The sequence below is a fragment of the Pinus tabuliformis genome, chromosome X (genome assembly GCF_031772625.1).
Source record: "Pinus tabuliformis cultivar Carrire ecotype Pingquan chromosome X, CPIR1, whole genome shotgun sequence".
NCBI classification, from domain to species: domain Eukaryota; kingdom Viridiplantae; phylum Streptophyta; class Pinopsida; order Pinales; family Pinaceae; genus Pinus; species Pinus tabuliformis.
This window is the reverse complement of record NC_142308.1, coordinates 1,071,607,083-1,071,631,365: the sequence shown is the minus strand read 5'-3', so window position 1 is coordinate 1,071,631,365 and position 24,283 is coordinate 1,071,607,083. Positions and strand designations below refer to the sequence as shown.

The following is a 24,283-nucleotide window of genomic DNA, read 5'->3' as shown; positions in this document are numbered from 1 at the left end:
GGTCGTGGACTGAGTATCTGCGAAAGAGACAAAGTAGAAATTAACACATAAAACACACAAGTTTCTACTCTTCTATTGATCACACAAAACATGATGATTATAATGAACCCGATGAAGGGTATTTATCCTTTTTCAACTAGTGACTTGCCTAAAATATCTTGACATACATCCACATGCAACCACACACTAAAAGTCGTCTATCAATTAACTCGACTTGACTCAACACTCAATCACTCAGTTAACTGACCCTCTATGTTTAGCCAACTCCACATGCAAGAGTAATTACTATTTTTAACACTCCCCCTTAATTACAACCGTATGACTCAACATGATTTAACTATCACACAAACATGTATGCTAGTCTATGTCTCAGCTAAGCTTACAACGACTCAAGAATTTTACAATTTAGCATTTTATTTTTTCTGCTTCCATATTTAATACCCTCGAAATTGCTTCATTCTTTGTGGAACTTCCTTGTTGTAGGCTTTACTCACTTGCTGCTGCAATTTTTCTTTGATTTGTTTTAAACTTGTTCTAAAAAATAATTGGATCATGTCTTCTACAACTTCCTCTTCAAATATTCGTTCAACTATGGATTGATGCCATAACATTGCATCTTCAAAATGTCTTCTTTGGTTTTCTTCCTTTTTCCTGTAATTTTCACACTCATGATCATTATTCACCATTTCATTCAATTCTTTTATTCTAGTTGCTAGTTGAAGACTTGCATCAATTTGTTCTGTTGGTTTTGAATCCATTCTTCAATGAGCTTCAAGTCTACATCAAATTTATTAACAAAATTCCTTTCAACTTCTTTCCCCATGCTATTCTGAACACCTGCATATTCAAAAACAATGTTAAAAACATCTTTAATATGAGTCTCTTCAGTGAGAGCGTCCTACTCTACATCTGCCTTCTTTTCAATTGCATGGACGTTGTCTTCCACTGTTATGTTGTTAGTGCATATTCTCATCAAAAAATCTTCAATCACTTTATTATGTTCTTAATCATCAACTGCTACTAGATGACATACTACTTCATGAGTCGTACCAACTACTTCATATCTTGCTGCTACAATGACAACTTCAACTTTCAGTGTTTCATTAAAGATTGTGCTTACCATAGTGTCACAATCAATCCCCGTTTCAAAAAATAAACCACACATATCATCAACATAATGTTTATCCACACTATGGTGGGATATCCGAGCATGCATGTGCTCGTTGTCAATTTCATTGACAATTTCAACTTCACCAAATCCATCAATTGCGGCTGGATTCACTAATTCACATATAAATTTGCAGTCATGACCCACATGTATCTCATCACAGTGGGATTCACAATCATCTGCATCATCCATACACTACAACAAAACCAGCGATTTGCGCTAGATTTAGCGCCAGATTTTAGTGCATTTTTTTTGTAATTGTGATGAGCAACCTGGCGCTAAATCTGGCTCTATTGTACAATTTTTAAAGCGTCCTTTTTTTCACCTGATTTTGCATCCTTTTTCACGCTAGATTTTGCATCATTTTTTACACCAAACTATGCATCATTTTTTGCGTCAAATTTTGAACCAAGATTTGCATCTTATTTTATGACAAGTTTTGCTTCTAGTTTTGTGTCATTTTTTGCATCTATTTTTCATTCTCTTTTGCTTCCTATTTTGTGTCATTCTTTGCTTCCATTTTTGCACCATCGTTTGCATCAAGTTTACACTGTATTTTGAATCCAATTTAACGTCTTTTTATGCATCCATTTTGTGTCAGTTTTTGCATCTAGTCTTACGCCAGGTTTTGTATCTAGTCTTACACCAGCTTTGGTGCCTATCTTTGCACCAGCTTTGGTGCCTATCTTTGCACCATGTGTTGAATTTGATTTAGCACCAAATTTTGCATCCATTTTTGTGCCCATTTTTGCATCTTTTTTTGGACCATTTTTTACATCCACATTTACGTTTGATTTGTCTCCATTTTTCCCATCTCATTTTGCACCATATTTTGCGTCATTTGTTTCATCCAATTTTGCATCATTTTTAACACCATCTCTTGCATCTAATGCTACATCATTTTGAGCATCCAAATTTGCATTTATATTTGCATCTTATGTTGAGTCATGTGTTGTGTCCATCTTTGCATCTTATTTTGTGTCTAATGGTACATTCAATTTAGAGCCATTTTTTACGTCTACTTTTGTATTTGTTTTTGCACCAAGTTTTGCATCCAATTTTAAGCTATTTTATGCCCCTTTTTGCACCATTTTTTTGTGTCTACTTGTGTCCAATGTTGCACCATTATTTACACTGACTTTTTCATCCAATTTTTCATTTTTTTGGTGTCTAGTTTTACATCATTTTCACCATCCAAATTTGCATCTTTTTTTGCCTCATTTTGTGTCCACATTTGCATATAATTTTGTGTCTGAGTTCGAGCCTAAATTTGCATGTGATTAGGAATCATTTTTTACATCCAATATGGCATCCTTGGTTTCACCTTTTTTCAGCCCCATTTTGCATCTTGTTTTATGTCTTTTCTTACATCTTTTTTTTTTTCCTTTTTTGCACCCAAGTTTGCATCCCAGATTTACACCATTATTTGCATCATCATTTGGCATATTAATTTGTAACGTTTTTTGCTTCTTTTTAACGCTCAACTTTGCATCTTATTGTACATCTAGTTGTTGTCTTTTTTTGCATCTAATTTGGTGCCCATTTATGTGTCCTTGTTTTTGCCCAATTTGATATCCTTTTGTATGCCATGTTTTGTTCCCTTCTTTGTGTCAACTATTGCACAATTTTTCACTTCTAATTTAAAACACTTTGTATGTCAATTGTTTGCATTTTGTATTAATTCCTAGTTTAACATCCAATTTTACTTTCAATTTTGCATCCATGGTTACATCCGCATTTGACTTCTTATATAGAGTATATTTTTCTTTACATATATGACCCCCTTTATAGATTCATAGTGAAATATATGATAGTTTCTAAATATCATTAAAGCAGATATCACAATTCAAAATCATTTGTAAAGAAATTTAAGAGAAATTGACAACATCCATCCAAAAAAATAACAATGTGTCATTAACAATTTTCAAAACATGTATAAAATAGCAACATAATACTAATAAAATCAGTATTATTTTTAATCAAAACAAGTAAAATTAAAATATGATTAACAAATCAAAATATTTCATGAATATCGTTATTCTACGATAAATTAACAACATACATAAATCAAACTCATCGTATGATTACAAAATCAAAATGTCTCATTGATATAGGGTAAATTCACAACACCCATCTAAACATAACAATGTCATTCTACACAATAATTTCTTCATAAAAAACCATGCATGTGCATGCCTAGCTACCACCACCAAGATCATCCTCATGATCATCTTGACCATCCTCATTACTCTGATCCACATCATCACCAACACCGCAACTATCATCATCATCTCCTCCTTCACCACCATCATCCTCATCCTCATCCTCATCATCTCCTGATATATGTTGAACATAATTTGGATCATCGTCTTGGCAATCATTACCTATAGCATTCTGACAAAAAAAATCAATATTACATGTTAGTATTAATTACATAACACAACGCATGTTTTTGTTATACAATGTTAACCATAAAATGAGGTAAGATATAATATCTAATAGTACTAAAAAATAAAATGAAAATATGGTTTAAAAGTATATTGGAAATCCAACTAAGATTACATACCATAGAGTCCATCCAAACAACAAATTCAACCCATCTCTTTTGCTGCAGCACCTCCTTTTCCAAATGATTTGGAGGTCTTCCATATTTTAGTTCCTATCAATCAGTAAATAGGGAGAAATTAGATAACAATGACTTTCTTCTAGTACAAAATTTATTAAAAAAATATCACATGTTTAATATACTTACAAAGGTTGTTATCAGTGCTTTTAAACCTTTCTGGCCACTACGATGAGTGACTTTTGTCTTGGTTAACCTCGCCTTGGATGCCTTGTCCTTAAACATAAACCAATTCAATTTATTTTCACACAAATACATGTCTAAGATACTTATAAGTATTAATACATTCTAAATAATGTTTAATGAAAAATTCAATACCTGAATGCTCTCATTGCCTGCTTTTCTTTGTGCATCCAACTTCTCATATGATTTTACAAGTTCTTTCCATACTTTAAAAGGTATGTCAATAGGTCTTTGTTTCAGTCTTTGATCTTGAGGCATTTTTTTAATTTTTCTTGTTTGGTTAAAAAAAACCGAACAAGTAATTCACATCAATGGCATGGGGACTCTATGGATATGTGTAAAAAAATGGTTATAAAGAAAACATCCAAAAAACATATGAGCTCTCCCTTTGATGGTCACTTGGGGCATATGGCTGGAAAGGAACAACTCCATTTTCGAAAATCAAGGACAATCCTTTCTCAAAGTCCTTCCTAATATTTGCTCCAAATGTCTTAAAATGAAAAACAAAATTCAAACGTCATCCTTAAACATCTCCCTTAGATATAACGTTGGACCATAAATTCTTCACTTTTATTGTTATCGGCTCTGGAATGATTTTTCTATATGCAATTATATAATGAAATATGTGTGCACTAATGAAAAAACGTTGAGTTTCATTTTTCATAATCACAAACAATGAAAAAATAATCACACGTAACTAGCATCATTTTGGAAATTTTATATTTATTAAAAATATTTAACATGTTTTCCTCCCATATCTCATAAAAAGGTGTGAAATTTTTTATATATTAGATATCATTTTTGGGATTCAACTGCGTTAAGTAAGTCATTCAGTATGACCATTTCCATGAGAGGTAGTCGTAAAGTGACTAATTTCTCATGATTTTTGAATAGTTCACTTAGCACTCATTGCATCGGGTGATGCTCACAGGGGTGAAGAAGTGGGATTGAAACTAGTGAAATGTGGAGAACGAATCACATAGCATCAATCATCACTTCCGGGGCTTGCACCCGGTAACCAGGACTTCCCAGGAGGTCACCCATCCCAGAACTCCTCTGGCTCAAGCGCGCTTAACTGTGGAGTTTTTCCCCACAATGAAGCCCACTTAGCTTGCTACCCCATTTGCAAAACCTTAGCAAGTATTGTGCCTCATAAGCCTAAGCCTAAGGATCACATACCTTTTAAAACTTTGCATTACCATTATATGTTTATCCTTGAAGATATATAATATGTTTCTTCTTTAACATATATATTATGTTTCTCATTTCTTAATATTTGACAAAATACTAAAGTTGAAAAGAATATAAAATCTCACTTTTTAGAATATTTTATGATATAAGAGATTGATTTAAGTGATGTTTTGGGTTAGGAGAGGTTAGCTTTATATAATAAAAGAATATTAACAATTTTAAAGTCTAAATTTTGACAATTCAACATAATTTGGCTTTACATAATAATAAAAAAGAAATTAAGAATTTTTATTTCATATATCTTATTTATAACATTTTAATGGTTTATTCATATAGTAATAAAAAGTTCATATTTATAGGCAATTTAAAAATGATAATTTTAAGAGTGTTTACATCTAAAAAGTGTGGGAATAGTTTGAGATATGGTAGCACACAGTGTCCCATCATTGTGAGTTTTTAATACCATGAAAATGATCATTTAAGAGTGTTTACGGCGAGGGAATAGCTTGAGATATGATAGAACACATTATCCCATCATCGAGTTTTGAATACCATGATTGTTCACTAGTGAGAAAAAATCACATGGAGAGAACACAGAAAAATAACCAAATGTAAAGAAAAAAGAAAAAACAAAAACAAAAACAAAATTTGTAAAAAAAATCATAAAACAAATATTATATACTTTTAAATTTTGTATTTGTAATTTAACTTAAAAAAAAAATTAGTAAGAAAAATTCATAAAACAAATATTATATACTTTTAAATTTTATATTTGTAATCTAACTGAAAAAATTAACATACTCGTAGAGTAGCTAATTTATTTGCAGATATTTCTGGGTACCTAAAGCCATCACTTATATTTTATTAATTTATAAATAATTTATATTTTATTAATTTATAAGTAAATAAACAATTAACACTGTAAATTGTTACACAATTAATGCTATATAAAAAAGGTTAAAATTTTATCTATGATTTAGAATTAATGTTTTAACACGGTCTACAATGAAACCATTATCACCTAAATCAATTTAAACTATCTATGATTTAATATTCAATAATCCAACAAAACTACAATGAACATCTTCCACGAGCTTATCATCTTTATAACATATATTGCTTCAGCTGAGATTCTAGTGTGTCAATTTTGTTTCATAACTACGGGTTATCGCTCTGTATAATTTTATTGGAATTAACATGACCTCAGAGAATTTCTCTGATGAGATAAGAAAAACGCTCTGATCGAAGGATGGTAATGTATTCATAGAAGTCACTACAAAAAATCATTTGGGTATGAGGATTTTCAAGATTTCAATGGAAATCTGGATGTGGGATGCGATGTTACGATGTGGGTCGAAGAGATTGAGCTCATTCTTTTTCTGGATTATGGGATTTGAATGCAGGAATTGTTTCTATGGATGATAAAATTATGAGATTGAGGATTGTGGTCTTTGAATGCAGAAATTGCTTCTTTGGATGATAAACTTGTGCTTTTTTTATAAACAGTTGTGGGGATTCTCCTAAGTTTTTATTGATTTCTCTTTTGTGTATCATTCTTGTCATTGTCAACCCCATTATCATATCAATGTCTAGGATGAGAAAGACAGGGATGGGATCAGTGAGGGCTCAATGTCTTTGTTGTCATCAGAGTCCAGGTCGGTTGATGGCAGTGAAATGGAAGGGTAATCCCCAAGGTGGTTTGTTGACGATGATCAGACATGACACAAAATGAGGCGTGGGCTCGTTCTGAAGACCAAGTGAGTGGATTCCTTTGATGTGGAGGCCATGGACATGCCCGGTGTTCATAAGGGCCATGATAAGGACCTTTCATTAGGACAGACGCTCGGCTTGGCATTCCAAACACTTGGAGTGGTCTATGGAGATATGGGTACCAACTCCTTGTATGTTTTCACTAGTGTATTCATCCAAGCTCGTACCAAAGGAGAGGAAGATGTTTTGGGTGCATTAGCTTTAGTGATGTACACAATAGCCCTCATCCCTTTGGCTAAATAGGTGTTCATTATGCTCAAAGCCAATGAAAATGGTGAAGGGGGGACATTTTCCTTGTACTCTTTGATTTGCACATATGCGAAGGTCAATCTGCTCCCCAACCAGCAACCATCAGATGAAAAAAAATTCCAGTTTCAAGCTCAAGTTTCCCACCCCGAAACTAGAAATATTATTAAGAATCAAAGAAATCCTTTAGAGAAGTACAAAATTGAAGACCCTACTGCTACTCTTGTTTCTCATGGGTACTTCCATGGTAATTGGGGATGGCATACTTACACCTGCAATATCAGTCATGTTTGTTGTTAGTGGCATGCAAGATGAAATATCTAGCTTTACGGAAGACACAGTGGTCATTGTATCAATCATATTCCTGGTGATCTTGTTCAGCATAAAACAGTTTGGTACAAGCAAAGTAGGCATGACATTTCCCCTGGCACTCATGATATGGTTTTTCTCTATTGGTTCTATTTTACTTTACAATATTATTTAACATGACATGACAATTTTAAGGGCATTCAATCCTGTTTATATCTATTACTTGTTCAAGAGGAACACTATCAAAGCATGGATGTCCCTAGGAGGTTGCGTGTTATGCATAATAGGAGCTGAAGCTATGTTTGCTGATTTGGGTCACTTCTCAGTAAGATCCATCTAGATAGCCTTCACATGTGTAGTATTCCCATGCCTACTATTGGCTTACATGGATCAAGTTGCATATCTTATGAAGCATCCCTCTGTGGTGGAGAACGTATTCTCTGCTTCAATTCCAGATAGTTTTATCTGGCCAGTCTTCGTGATAGCTAGTGTTGTTTCCATGATTGCAAGCCAGGCAATGATCTCAGCAACAATTTCATCTATTAAAATGTCCATGGCCCTAGGATGCTTTCCCAGATTGAAAATAATTCACACATCCCGACGGTTCATGGGTCAGATCTACATTCTTGTCATCAACTGGGTTCTAATGATAATGTGTGTCTTGGTACGTGATTGTTTTAAGAGCATGGTCGAGATATCAAATGCATATGGCATTGCAAAGGTAGAGATGATTATGGTGAATACAAGCCTAGTGACTCTTGTCATGGTTCTTATATGGGCAAAAAATATATTCCTTGCGATTGGATTTCCTGTTCTATTTGGATCAACTGAGCTAATTTATTTTTCTGCAGTTTTGATGAAAGTGGGGGAAAATGGTTGGATAAATGGTTTTTGCCACCTGCTTCCTTCTTGTGATGTACATTTGGAACTATGGAAGTGCTCTGAATTATCAGGAGTTGTATATCTTGTTGGTCACGGATATGTCAAGGCTAGAAAGGATTCATGGTTTCCTAAGAAACTGGTTATAATCTACTTCTATGCTTTCATGAGGGCAAACTGCAGGGCAGGCCCTGCAAGCCTCAATGTACCTCACACCAATATCTTTCAAGTTAGCATGACATATACTATCTAACTTGAAGGTTTCCATGAATCAAACATGTTGAATTTTTTTCAAGGACCAAGTCACAACATCAATATGGTGATGGATAACAAAGATTTCCTTGAAGGTGGCAGAGATGAAGTGAATTTTAATGTGAAGTTAATAATCATAAGTTTTTTTGTCGACCAAGATCTTCATTACTTAGTCCTTGATTTTGTTTGATAGAGAATAATAGCCATTCCTACGATTAATCACTGATATTTATGAACAAAGACACCATTCTTTTTTCAATGAAGATGATAGGTGGTATTTTATATGCATGGTTAAGCCTAAGATAAGCCATGTTTTCTACATAAGAAAGTTATATTAAGTTATATCCATGAAAATGAAAGGAAGATGACATTGCATGTTTCCTCGTATAGCTAACCATCGCTCAATAACATTGGATGCTTCTCCACCTCATTCATTACATCATTGCTTAAGAACCTTGGATGCTTCTCCATTTTTTTTGACATCATGTATTGATTATGTTGTTGTTGGAGGTTTTACACTAAGTTTTTCAACATCGAGCTTACTAGGGCTTGCACCACTGGGGTCATTAGTAAGAATATCATGAGGTTAGCATAGCCATGATTATTAGAATCAAAATAGTAGGATTTGCACTAAAAAAACAGTTCATAGAGCTTTCCTGCTGGGGAGAAAATCACAAGTTCAACTTCTGCAGTGCAGAGCACCGAGAGCTCGTAAGCTTTCTTCAGCAATCCACCTACGTTTGGAAAATGTAGCCTGCCTGCTGGCGATGTTGTCAATCCTCTTCCTCTGCATCTTTCCCCTCACTATTCTTGTATGTCCTCTTTTGTTTTTCCCTCCAAACAAACCCTCTCAAATTGAGAAAGCAGAACAACTCACTCAATGAGAATCCGAATCCAATTATCGCTTCTAACAATAACCCAATACGATACCAGAAGTGATTACACAAAACCTCATTGACTCTTCATTTGTTTGGAAAAGAGCCAAGCATATACTTCTGACGAGGGTTTCCGTCTCAAGTCTGGCTCGCAGGACGTCGCTTAGTCAATTGCGAGAAAAGTTTTCCACCTGCCTGTCACATACGGTTTGTCACACTATATATTAAAATCAGGGACAATCCTTTCTCGGAGTGGACAATCCATTTGAATGCATTGATCAATGCTTTGTGCAACGCTGGTAGAGTGGACCATGCAAGGAACTATCTAATGGAGATGAAAAAATTTAAATCCTGATATAGTTTGCTATAGGATAGACAAGATCCTTATTGTTGGCAATTCGAAGGTGGCCATTAACTGGGCGTTGGGGCATCACTCTCTTACTATGCCTTCATTAATCCACTCGCTCAAGCAATTTCTTCCATGAGGGCATGTTTCTCCTCTATATCTTTCTGCCACGTCTATCGGGAGAAAAATATTTTAGTTGATCATCTTTCCAAGCACGATGTCTTTGCTTCGGGTGGACTATTTCATTTTTAGTTCAGGACATTGCCACCAGCTCCGACACCTTTGTTCTTTCATGAAGGTCTTTTTGCTTCTCTGTTTTTCCTGTACTTTCCTGGGTTTTGTATTTGCTAGTCGATCCTTGTTATCTCTATTTTTTTAGTTGTCGGATTTTTCTCTTGGCTTCCCCCTTTTCTAGTCCACTTTTTAATAGTTTTCTAGGCTTTTTGTGGTTTCTTGCTATCTGGAAGGGAGGTTCTCCACTGGTTTATCTGGCTTTAGATTATTTGTTGTTAACTTGATGCATTGTTTTTTCTTCATCTGGTTGTATAAGGAACAGTAAAGACTCGGGAATATGTAACCTCTTTTATTAGTCCCTGCCTTCAGCAGGACTATAGCGATCGATAGATCGTTGACCCTATTTAATTCATCGTTGACTTCTTTTTTTTTTAAGATTTCTCACCGTTTAGCCAAATTTTTAGAGTTGCAATCGTTATCCTTCCAAATTTTAACCAAAGTTTTTCACTGGAAAGAAATCGACCTCTTATTGCCGGCTTCGCATATCCCAATATAGAAATAGTATGACACGGTATATTTATCCAAGGTCGAGGAATGTTGCAACTTATCTATATCCAAAGTTTTGTTTTGTTTATCCAAAGTAGTTTTGTTTAGCCCGGGCGCTGATGCAATCGATGCTACATGTTACTTCTTGACATTCCTCTGCCTCCACGTGTATTTTTGACAGTCCTCTGCCTCTGCGTGTAATCTTTTTGTTTTTGTTTTGAGATGGGCAGGCTAAGAGACCTGTTGGTAATGGAGACAGGTTGTAATGGGGATAGGAGCAGGGAAGGCTGGGCAGGCTAAGATACCTGATAGTAATGGAGGCAGGAGCAAGGAAGGCTATTGCGTCCAGAAGTCATGGAAGGCTATTGCGTTCAAAAGTCAGGTGCGTTTCAAAAAAACACAAATACAACCCTGGTGTGATGCTGAATTCCGTCCGGTAGTAACTGGTTTCTCTGCCTTTTCTTTCTGGCCTTTGCTTTTTATTAACGCAATTTGTGCAATTTGTGTACAACATGTGTGCACTTGGGCAATATATGGACACAATATGACCAGACAGATTGAAACACACCATTATGTGGCCATGGTGAATGAGGATTTCTTGCAGTGTGTTGTGTATGATTCAGATGCCAGCGATGCACGTCTCATAGGAAAGTTGGGGAAAGCCCATGTTTTTTTTCCTGAAGTTTTAGTTGTAGTTGATCCTCATGTTAGTAATGATAACATCTTGAATTTAAGCTATGGATGTTAAATTTGGGCACAAATCTTTGTTGGGTTTTTCAGGTGTGGAGTATATCATATCAGAGCGTTTGTTTGAGGCTCTCCCTGAAGAAGAGCAGAAGCTTTGGCATTCTCACTGTTACGAGGTATGTGTCACTATATCATTAGATGAATTTCTTGTGGCTCCATTTTGTGTATCTGAATATGCGATGGTGTGTAGCATGGCACCAAAAAATACAAACTAGCATCAATTTATTTTAATCTTTAAATCTAATGCGCCAAGAACTCCTGCATCTAGAGGAATCTGAAACTGCCTGTTAAAATGGTACTAACAAAAAATACAAACTAGCATCAATTTATTTTAATCTTTAAATCTAATGCGCCAAGAACTCTTGCATCTAGAGGAATCTGAAACTGCGTGTTAAAATGGTACTATGTTGTGGCTCAGGAATCTGAAACGGTGTGTTGAAATGGTTCTATATTCTGAAACTGTGTTAAAATGGTTCTATGTTGTGGCTCAGGAATCTGAAACTGTGTTGAAAATTGAAATGGTTCTATGGTGTGGCCCTATACGTTGGGATTTTGGGTATGGCACCTCCAAAAATTGATACCTTTGGGTGCATAACAGATTTAGCAGACTTGAGGTCTGTCTCTGTATTACCAGATTTGGCAGATTTTCCCTCTGTTTCTGTATTAACAAATTTGGGGTGAGGTTTAGATTTAAGATGGATCATTATTTATCTATAATCATAGATATAATCTATGAAGCACCCATAGGGCCGAAAATTTTATTAAATGCAGTTAATCACCTAGAGGGATTAAAAAATAAGAAATAGAGGCTTTTAATTACTCACTGGGATGTACAAATCCCTTACATCCCAAAAATAAATCCGTTTATTTAACGCCCTTTGCAACTTTGTTAAACATTAACAATACCTTCTCAAGTAATTTGAACCTTATACTTTTTATTACAAATTTAGGATTTTGATTGCTCATTTGGGATCAACATATCCCAATACAATACCCTTAATATTATCAATACCTTCTAAATATTTGAACCTTAACCTTATACATTTGGTAAACATTAACAACACCAATTAAACAAATTTAGGATTTTGATTGCTCATTTGGGATCAACAGATCTCAAAAACAAAACCATTTTAACACCCCAAAGAGAATTGAGCCAAATTTACGGTAAACAAATTTAAGATTTTGATTCTCGTTTGGGATCAAGAGATCTCTAACAATACCATTTAACACCCCAAATAGAGTTGAACCAAATATAATACTCATACTAGCTAGTTTAGATGGTTGATCTATCCATTGATCCTGGTCCTGCTAAATTCATCCATTCACAGAGAACAAATTTCGGAAATAACGCACAGCATACCTACCTAATCAGCCAACGGACTCGCCTTTGTTGACAGTATTTCCGTCAATATAACGGTCGCACTCTCAGACGCTTCTCGGTCTTCTCTTTAACGGACGGACAACGGCGGCTTCTGTTCTAGGAAGAATGTAATTAAGATTTGGGACAATTCAACATTCAACGAACATTAACAGAGTTTATTGATGAGCAGGGAGATGAAAATCGGCCGTCCGGGTTCTCGCTGAAAGTTATCCAAATAAAACATTAATGGAAAACTTCCACACGTAGTCAGATGAACGGCCCCCATTTGACCATCTTGGTTCATGCAGTTGATAACGTGTCTGTGGTAAGAAACACGTGTCAAACTTTTTCATCCATTACCGGATTATTTACCGAAGTGATTTGAGCCTTGTACTTCTCTATGGTGCCATTAGCTGCATGCATCACATTGTACAACCACCTGGAATAAACAAATGATTTCCTTTATGGTCTAGGCACGATCTCCCATGCATCATATGACTTTGTCCTCCACCATGGCATCCTGCTGCTTTCTCATCACTTGAAGGCTCTGCATCAATGATGGAAGACATCCGTGTAAGATAACTCAGAAATTTCGGCGGAGGATGACTTACTGGAAAAGACGTATTTGGAGCACCAATTTGCTCCTCTACCTCTTGCAATGACTTGGTAAGCCACCACGGCTTCCTAACAATCCTTGAAGGTAAAACTATCTCTGTATCTGTACTAGAACTTGGCTGATCTGAATCTTCTCTTGCTGATTGTTGCTCAGCAATCAGGACAACAGCTGTTTCTACCTCTTTAACCTTTGCTGGAGGTCCCTGTGACCCTGAAGACCATGCATCTTCATCAACCTTCAAATCTCAACTCACTAGTATCTTCCTCTTAGGTGAAACATATATCTTGTAAGTCGTAGAAAACTCATTATAGCCAGGTAGAATACCATTCAAAATAGAGGGTCCAAGCTTTGTCCTCTTCACCCCTGGAACATGAATGTAGATTGGACTCCCAAACACTTTGAAATGAGAAACATAAGGTTTTTCTCCTGTAAAAGCTTCTCCTGGAGTCTTGTCCTTCAACACTTGGTGAGGACACCTATTTAGTATGCAGATTGCCGTACAATGTGCTTCTGCCCAAAGAAACATAGGCAGATTTATGTAATGAACTATGGACTTAGCAGTTTCTACTGTGGACCTGTTCTTTCTTTCTGCAACCCCATTCTACTGTGGGTTGTAAGACGCCATAAATTCCCTTTTTCTCCTGCTTCTCTGCGAAAAGAATCAAAACCATTGGAGGAATACTGTCTGCTATTGGTACCTTGATCTTCCTACATGTGTGGTTCTCAACAAGAGCTTTAAACTCTCAGAACCTGTTAAAGATCTCAGTCTTGGTATTCATTAAATATACCCAGGTTTTCTTGGAAGAATCATCTATGAAAGTAACATCATAGAGATTGCCTGTCAATAATGATGATGGCATGGGTCCACAGAGATCTGAATGAATTAGATCAAAGATCCCTCTTGATCGGTAATCACCGCTTGGGAAAACAGCCTTGGCATGCTTGCTGAATTCACATTTCCTTGCACACTTGTATCCTCTCCACCTTGAAATCAGAAAATCCAACCAACATATCCTTCAGAAGAGGCAAGGATCCATAGTTCCGTTGACCAAATCTTCTTTGCCAAAGCTCACACAGATTGTCACTGCTAGTCAACAAGGCTTTCTGTTTCATGTGATTTGCTAGCAGTCTGTAAAGTATGCCTTTGCTGCAACTATTTACTAAGATGGTGTAACTTTTGCATTTGCCTTTTCTCCGTATGGTTGCATGTCATGTATACAGTAGCACTTGCACAACTCACCACTTTCAACTATCTAATAAAATTTGCCCTCGAATTCATCTGCTTACAAAATACTAAATAGTGATAGAGGAGACCTGTCACACACCTTATAGCATGGTTCTGATACCATGCTAGATTTTAGGGTTTACCATAAAATAATATGCACGCTAAACAGAAAGAGACATGCCCAAATAATACAATCTGTTTCAGTACTCAATTGATTATATTTTACAATTCAAGAGCTCAGATGTATACTAGTTTGGGCAGGGCTGCTTACATAACAAACAACTCGCTGACCTAATAAAACCATGGGTGGTAAATCTGTGTGCATACAGAATCATGTGGACAATATTAAACTATTAACATGTCAAACTGACTTTAAATATTCTAACAGCCTAGACACTGTTTTCGTTCAAGTCAATTCAATGATTCAGCCTTGCTGCAAATGAGCTCTGATGCTTAAATGGTTTTATTATGTTTCAGGCTCCAGCTGCTTCCTCTGAGTTTTCCTCAAGCAACCGTTAGTTCATTTCCTATGGAGCCATTAAAGGAGCGCACTTTGAGAGAATGATGTTATCTTAATGGACGTCTTAATGCTTGGATTCTAACCCTGAAATTCAAGTCTGTTATGACCAAGCTTGTGTTGTTAAACAGGTACATACTCTGACAGGCAGATCAAATTGTGAGTCCTTGGAGATGGCCAACAGTTCGTATTTTGTCACTTCATTAAACTAACCTATTTTTCTCTGATATATATTATGATTTTTGTTGGTATTTTATATGTGCAGACTGCAAAGTGAAATTGCTCTATAAATAAGATATTTAAGTTTCTTTTGGTTGCAATTGGAAGCACTTCTTGGGATTATGCGATGTGCATTTACAAGGCCATTTCTTGGGATTATGCGATGTGCATTTACAAGGCCATAAAATAACAGGCAACAGAAGACAAATGGGTTTAGTATGCAGCCTGTATATTAAACTCTTTAAGTATCAAAAATAAACATATGGTCACTGCTTAACTATATCCCTCTATCAGCTTTTATTCCAAGATCAGGCCTTGGCAAAACTCTTTTGTCGAGGCAAACAATAACTCAGCTACTCTCTAAATGGGCATGCATTCTATTAATGGAATAATCTAAAGCAGTATGTGCTGCTGATGCTGGGAGAATGACATCCTCCTGGGTTTCACATCAGTACATCTGTCATTTGTGAAGATCATTGCCAAAGCTGGGAGGTTCTTCTCTTCAGGTACTTGGCAGGCAAAAATCAACCACTGCTTTTCATTTACCTCTACGTGTTCAGGGCCAGTGTTTCTCAGCTAGTGCAAACCTCAAGGTAATTGATAATACTACCTTTCGAAGTGGTTATGCTACAGTGATGAACTGCGGTCTTTTATGGACAGAAGAATGCCTTAACTGAAAATTATTTTCCTTTTACTGCCATCCAGTTCTTCTTGTGATTTAAATGTAATATTATATTGCAATGCCTCTCAAAATTTGTGTTTTCTTTAATTTTATTTTCCAGGAAATCTTTGAAGAATCAGACAATCAGGAATCTCTAGAAAGCTGTGGACCAACCTGTGATGGGGAATCTACAGGAGGTCCTTTACTTGTTGAAACGAACAAGACTGAGGGCATTCCATACACTTTGGATAAAAATTTAAATAGTTCAGGCTTAAAGCATGCAAATGGAAGGCTGATGGTAATAGATGGGACAGCTGCAATGTACAGATCATACTACCAGCTGATGGGTATGCGATAAATACATCCTCCATTTTCATCCTACCTTACAACTCGTGTTGTTCTTCACATGAATCAGGACAGCTTTAAGCGTTTGTATTGTATTGTCCCTGCAGACCCCGGCAGGGACTACCGCCAGGGCAGTGGCTCCTTGTTTTAATAATGAAAGATATTTTTTTCTACTGAACAAATAAATAAAAAAATGTATGGATGGATTGTATGCATGTATGTATGGATTGCATGGATGTATGTATGCATGCATCTATGCATACATCCATACATGCATACATTGTATGTATGTATGGATTGTATACATGTATGTATGGATTGTATACATGTATCTATGGATATGTACTATGCATACATACATGCATACAATCCATACACACATGCATACAATCATACATACATACATGCATCAATTGTGTAAAATGAGAGCTCAAGTGCCAATTGCCAAGGGATATACCTATGCATAGATGACAGCATTTTATTTAGCCAACATGTGAAGCTTGCAATTAATTGGATTATGAACCAGATTGCCTTGGGAAAACAAAGAGGGGTCATGATATGTCAAATGGGGTAAAATTATTCTTTCTCTTGCTGAGGATTAAAGCTACATCAACTCTCAACTTGCCCCTGCCAACCATCTCACTTTCATAGATAAGAAGATGATGTTGTTGGTTATGGTTTTTCTTATTGGTGCAACTAGCCAGATACTGCACGTTGCACATTCTGCAATTTTCCCTTGACCCTTATATGATAAGCTGGTATAACCAACTACACACTTGCAAAAGGAATGTGTAGGCAGAGATATATTCAAGAAACCTTACTACTACAATGTTTGTTTGAATGTATCTTGTTCCTCAATCTCATGGGACTAGTAAGGAAGCTTGCTACATAGCTTTTGCCTTGATTTAGTTAGGGCCAGAAATGAGACTCTGATCGTATGCAACCAGCAAGTTACCATTTGGGTTGTTGTATATTTCTTCAGCTTGCATATTGGTCACCTCAATTTGTTGGGGTCAGCGAGATTTCAAGCAGCTGGATATTGCCATATTTCCCCTACTCACAGTAAAAATTTACCTTGAACATTCTATATAGTATTATCTTGACCTAAATAGGACAAGAACGAGCACTCTTGTCATGTTTCACTTGAATCTTGAAAGAAAACTTCCATATAAACTACACCTCCATTACCATATCATTGCCTATTCTCAAGGATGGCATTCACATTAGACAGTTGGATCAAGAAGAGGTATCTTGCCAATAAGTTCCACAAGCCATGAAGATAAGTACAAGGCTGCATGCCCACCATTGGGTAAGTTCCCTGGGTTTCTGCACTTCATCCACACATAAACCCTATATTGAACCCTCAAACAAACCCTGAATTTTCCCATCAAAACTACAAGACTTGGCCTTCAAAGTTCAAATTAGGCCTAAGCTCAACCTTCAAACATCGAAATTTGGCCACCAGAACAAACCTGAAACTCAGCCTCAACAACATTGAAGTTCGGCCTTCAACAGGGCTAAAACTCAGCCTCTAGAACAGTGTTGCAACTCACCTTCTAACTAGGACCAAAAACCTTCACAAAGAGTGCCAAAAACCCTTCCCACAAGAAAACTCTCCAACTATGCTTCACTTGGTTCATGAGGTATGAACATTAGAATTACTCGTTTTCTTGCTTAGACAAACATGAATTGGCTTGAGCGAGTAAGTCCTAGGTCCCTACACATAACACCTATATATAGTGTGTTTGACCACCAAAAGCAAGGCCGACTTGCCCACTGGCTAGGCTAACTTGGCAGACTATAATATTGAAAAAAATCATCTCTTTAACCAAAAGAAGTTAGGGGGAGTGCCAATATATATATATATATATATATATATATATATATATATATATATATATATATATATATATCATGTTCCATAATTGGAGTAAAAATGCATTCAAAGATAGGATACCTAAATGGGACATCAAAAATCCAAAAACAATATTTCAAGAAGGTGTGTCATATATCGTTGGAAAGGTCTCAAAATATGTTATTTGACTATATAACTCTCTTTCATTTGGATAGCCTTTGACATCAATAACAACCATTTTCAACATATATAATTCAAAGGAATCTGTTGCTAAAATTTAGCTACTTTTCACATGGCTACCATCCATCGTCTATCAGTTGAAATGTTAGACAAAAGGAAACAAGCCCAATACAACAAAAAGAGAGAATTAATAGCCTGTAATATGTCAAGCCAACAATCCACAAACAAGAAATAAGTGGCAGAAAATTTATAATAACACTTTCCCTTCTGTGCCTTCCAGGGTGGAAGGAGATGTGAATATAAACAAAGGATTCACGCTCTTAGTTTAATAATAATTAACTACTACCGTTATGTAACCATTCTGTAATTACTAATGGGCAAAAATAATAACATCTTACCCCACACTCACTTTTGGGAAAAAGTGTTGGCTGTGGAAAACTGTATGTAAAACTACCAAAGGCAAAGGAATGTATTGATGCTCAAAGAATCATCGAAATGAGACCAAAAATCTTCAATTAATGCTCTGTTGTCCAATACAGTGTCGCAAAGATTGGTTATCTATCGTCAATATCATGAGATATCATGATTCTCTTAGCTCATGGATATTATCAGTAGAAAAAGTTGTGAATTTTACAAATTTTGAACATATCATGATATTTTGAAAATATCCTGATATATCAACAAAATGTCACCAAAAAATGGAAAATATTAGCTGAGTTAGCAGATTATTGGATTTTTTGGCTCAGTTTGAAGTGGTATCAAAGCTTTTTCGAGGTACAAAGTGGAAGAATTTTTTTTTTTTATATAATTTTTTCAAAGGAAAAAGAGGACAGCAAAAAGCAAATCAAATTCTAAAATTTTAAAATATGAAGAAACGAGTTGTAGATCTGGGTTCCTCTAGAAAAATACCCAGCTTCAAAAAAAATGTGCAAATCAGAGCCTAGGAAATGGAGTTATTGTTGATAGAAAACCAAAGTTTTAGGGTTTTCCTGATGAAGACCACAGATTCTAGACCAATACATATTGACAGTTTGACCAGAAATAACCCTTGTGAAATTTGCTGCTTAAAACATTGTTTTGAGCACGGCCTCTGTCTTCAGATTTATTTTAGATAATACGGTAGCTTATTTAATGAAATATTTCCAGAAAGTTGAAATATGGCAAATTTTTCCAATCAAGAACTCTAAATAATTTCATTAGGACAAGGCGTAGAGGATTCATGACGACGACAAGAAAATAATGGCGCTTTGCAATTTTAGCACTCTCTTGCAGAAAAATACCTTTTCTGAAATCGTTTTGACCACGAAGAAACGCAGATGAACTGTTGGAAGTCGTGCAGAGAGAGATCTGGTGGCTCATGGATCGATTCTGGGGCAATGTTTATGCGATTGCAAACCATGATTGTTCATATGCCGGCTACTGAGCTCGTTGAGAGGGATACGCGCAATGGCGCCAAACTACCAAGAGGATTTGAATTTAAAGGCAGATAGAATATTTACCGTCCGATCATGTAATCGACGGCCATATATTTGTGTTTCAGTAAAACGGATTTTCAAAGAATTTGAAATATTATACATTTTATAGAATTTGAAATATTATACATTCTATTATTTAAGCTGAATAATAGTTTTACTTTGGAGAAATTATTGGGCACATCAAATAAAATATTGATGCGACGGACATAGAACTCCAAAACAATAATGCACCCTTCTCTTACTCCAAAACAATAATGCACCCTTCTCTAGCTGATGTGCCAATGCTTTCTTTGAAGTGGAACTTAAAGAATTAAGTAATTATTCATTATTAAATTGGGATTTTATATAAATTAATTGACTATTTATTAATGTTAATTTCATTTTATAATTTTATAGTAATTTTTAATATATTTTTGTTAAAGATAATTATTTGAGCTATTATTGTATCAAGATTTTTGTTGTGTCTTTTATTATTATATTTTAATCCACTTTAAACATGCTCAAAATATGTTTTGATCTTCATTTGTGGAGATTATCTACTTGCATATTCAAAAAGTTTTGATGTAGTTTTTGCCTTGAAAAATGATTATTGTGATTGTAATGGTGAGAAATTATTCTATAAACACTGTTAAGTGTTATTTAGAATAAATGAGAAATTCTTTTTGAATATATAAGACTAATCTTTGAGAGAATAGATATATATTCCCTAATTATCACATAAACAAGGGGTTAATCTTGCATTTAGTGCTTTATCTCTGTAGAGTTTCGCTAAACAAAGGAATACCTCCTCCTGCGTGACTTCGATTGTCCCTCCCTCTTACAAGATTGCAAAGCATTAAGAATTGAATCTTCTTTATTTTAAAGATGTAGTCTTGTCAAATATACCAAAAACATAGTAGGATTCTTTCATTATTGACAAAATCAAGCACACGTGCAAGGGAAGTATTCATCTATGGATGGTTAACAAGTTCATTAATAAATACAAGAAAACGCTTCAAACTATGTATTTAATGATCTCTAGTCATCATCTAAAGAGTTCAAGAATCAATTCAATTCCAACCTAAGTTCTAAGTATATGGTAAACCTCTACTCTAGAGGTTCTATTATTGTAAAATTTCACAACTATGGAAGTTGTGGCAAGGTCTCAAAGGAGGAACTTTCTTTTTGGGGCAAAACTAACCTTTTTTCAAAAGATAGTTTCTATAATTGAATCCATCTTCAATATCCATTTCTTCAACCCCACTCTGCCGGATTTGAATATTGAATCCCCCCTACTTATTTTGGGATGAGATGATCTTTCAAAAGCCAACATAAATATATTGGGGACTTACAACAATATACAAACTAAGCAAGGAAGGGTATACACACTTGTGTTAGAATTTGAATTGAAGTTGGCTTGAGCAAAGGTATAACAATGCATATTTAATTAAATATTGGTGATTTTAACAACCACATCCATTAGATTAAAATAATGATACTTTATGTGTATCTATATGCAAAGACAAAATACTTGAAAGGCACCTTCCCAACAACAAAGGTCATTATAAGAAAAATGGAAAAATAACAAGTTGATGGGTGGTATGATTGAATGAAGAATCAAAGGGCAAGAAAGAAGAGACATCCAAGTTTAGTCCTAATAAAAGATTTTATGACCCCTTCCAAGGAGTGCGTTATTAAGAGGGACACAAACATGATCATGGAGTCTGTGCTAAAGTCTTATGGGAGAAATAGGAAGCATGTGAATGAGATATTATGGATTTCAAAAGAGAAATCATGTTATTCAATCCAATAGAAGCAAGGGGATTGGTGCTACTTGAGACTCCATAAGCTCCAAATCAATTGGTGAAAGAAAGAAGTCTAAAAGATAAATGCAAAGAAAGGAATATCCATCTATGTACAAATCTACAATAAATAAATTCAGAATTATACAGTGTTTCCATATAGACAATGTTAGGTCCCTATAACACTAGTGATTCCCCCATTACTAGTGTCATTGTGGCCCTTACTGTTATTGTTGTGCCCTTATTGTCCCCATATTGTTATTATTGTGCCCCATAGAAGCCCACTATTGTTATTTTTGTGCCCTTATATTATTATTGTTATGTTGACTTTGATTATATTGTGACCCCTTAGACTCCTATATATAGAAATGAGGCTTTGTCATTTGTATCATCCAATAATTGTTCTTTTGTGTAATGTAAAGGAGGTTGCCCCCTCGAAGAGGCTGATTCTAAGTTTTTGATCTATCTTTTCTATCTTTTTGTGAGTTGGTTTCATAACAGACAACCTAGGTTCGAACCCTAAAAAGTGTAGGGTCTTTGTGAGTGTTTGTGAGGGAATGTGTTTGACATCACATAATTGGATTCCCTTCATCATCAAAGAGACATGTGTCCCAAAAGTCAATTTGGTTTAAGTGGATGTTAATATGATACATTGTATATTTTCTGAGGGTAGTAGCACAATTGGAAAAAAGCATGTTGGCAAGCCCTTGTGTATCCAAGTGATCGAAAGTTCAATCCCCTAGACATATCTCACCAATTGAACTTAAAAAAAATATGATACATTGTATATTGCAAAGCCATTAAGTTAAGTAATGACCTTGGCTAACCCAAATATTTAATTAGAATTTAAGCTCAAACACAACATTAGAAATGAAACCTTCACTCTAGATCTAAGGATATAGGGGTCAACATTGGATATTGGATACAAGACAAGGTGATCAAATGTATCTCTTGGACTAGCATTTTTTACAAAGGAATACAAATTTTAATGCTTATATTAACATGTATGTATAATATAATAATGAAATAGTCACTCTTTAGTTCATGGATAAAAGTGTTGGTGTGGAAGGAAATCTCGAGGGATGTGTCACTATAGTCATAAAAATTGCATTTATTGTGGCACATGGAGAACTTATTAATTGGGTGTAGCTTTAAAAATGGATAGGAGTGTTATCCTCCCCACCTAACTGCAATTCCTACAAATGACATATTTAGTGATTAATGAGTATATTGTTGTAATAATTTTGAACCCTGTGTTAAGAAATCCCTATGCAATCCAATTTAACTTAGGTACCATCCTCAAAATGAGGAGAAGTCATTTGTGGGTTTCCTTAGAATGTGTATTTCAAGGAAGAATGTGTACTTTGTCGATATGTTGAAAGGTTTTACGGTCTTTGTGTTTTAGTGTACCATGTCATGTTTGGCATTGAGCGTTGGGTGTGTTGGAAGCCAACTCTTGGTAAACTCAAATACACTTGTCCTAAGGAGGGAGTTGGGGTTTTAAGGTTCTCTGGTTGTAAAAGCTTTCAAAGTCAATGTTTTTCATCCTCTTCTTGCATATTGCAGCCTCAAGGCCATTCGATGAGTTGGTGGTCATGCTTAAGGTTTTCATCCTATTCTTGCATTGTGCTTAAGGTTGATTGGTACCTTTTTCCATGAATTATGATCAACTTTGGGTCCTCTTTCAGTAGACACCTCCTAGCCACAGTATTAAAGGCAACATATTGGTTTCCTTTACTAATTTTAGCTTGTAATAAATTTAGATGTAATGGTTGTCACACGCGTTCATATACAACTACCTCATAACAAAGCTAACACAAGCACTTCTACACATGCCTACATCACATCACAGAGGAGGAATCAATCAATATTATTCAATATCCCACATTCGAGTATCCCTCCTTTGAGGATTCAATCCAACATTTATGGAGATCAGGTCATCCATTTACAATAACTAGCTTTGTCATATAGCATGTTCATATTCCTATTGTCATGGCCGAAAGTACCACCGACATATATCTTATGCTATACGAATAAATAATTAGAACGCCTCAATGGATGCAATTCATCCTATAATGCATAATGCATATATTAGATAACCCGAACCATAGGCTCTACCGTTTCAAAACAAAATAATTTATCATACATAATCAATAATCTGTCTGCCACATTTGCATGACACGTTAACATGTGTGTCTTAGGGATTATGCACAATTAATCAGAAGCGCAGCATTGGATGCATAACACAAGTAACTTGTACCATATTTTATACAGTCGAGCCTTAACCACAGTTAACAAATTTGCATAGCGGCTCAAGCACGACTATTCACTATCTTAACAAAAGACAGGTTAACACCAATTCTACATAAGATCCACATACTGTGACTGTAATTAGAATTTCATTTATGTGCATCCATAAAATCATCTCATTAACGCCACATGCAGTGCATTTAAAACTCAAGAAAATTCTCTCATATGCTAAGGAATTTATAACATAGAGGGTAAGAAACCAACATACAGAACAATCCACGCAAGTGAGTCAAACTAGATCAAAAGAGAGAACGACACTTGGAAAACAGAGCACCGCTACCCAACCTAGAAATGACTCTTCAGTTCACCACCGAGTCGAGGTTCTTGCCATGGATCAACCGCCTCCAATTGATCTATGCAATGGGTATTT

The 24,283-nt window shown here is 35.4% G+C and overlaps 1 protein-coding gene and 1 long non-coding RNA gene across 2 annotated transcripts in view; one reads left to right on the top strand and one right to left on the bottom strand.

The window, feature by feature from the left end:
• Positions 1-3,189: 3,189 nt before the first annotated feature.
• Positions 3,190-24,283, bottom strand: part of LOC149143530 (uncharacterized) — a 55,709-nt gene continuing 34,615 nt past the window's right edge. The window contains exons 2-5 of the mRNA XM_089451862.1: positions 19,628-19,701; positions 3,921-4,007; positions 3,735-3,827; positions 3,190-3,562 (exon numbers count right to left, since the gene is read on the bottom strand). Of these exons, the coding sequence (XP_089307988.1) occupies positions 3,365-3,562; positions 3,735-3,827; positions 3,921-4,007; positions 19,628-19,701 (452 nt within the window). The 3' untranslated portion in view covers positions 3,190-3,364. The remainder of the gene's footprint in view (positions 3,563-3,734; positions 3,828-3,920; positions 4,008-19,627; positions 19,702-24,283) is intronic.
• LOC149143531 (uncharacterized) lies at positions 15,065-16,263 on the top strand. The gene is made up of 3 exons (XR_016264954.1): positions 15,065-15,218; positions 15,353-15,899; positions 16,089-16,263. It is a non-coding gene; the product is annotated as an uncharacterized LOC149143531 (long non-coding RNA).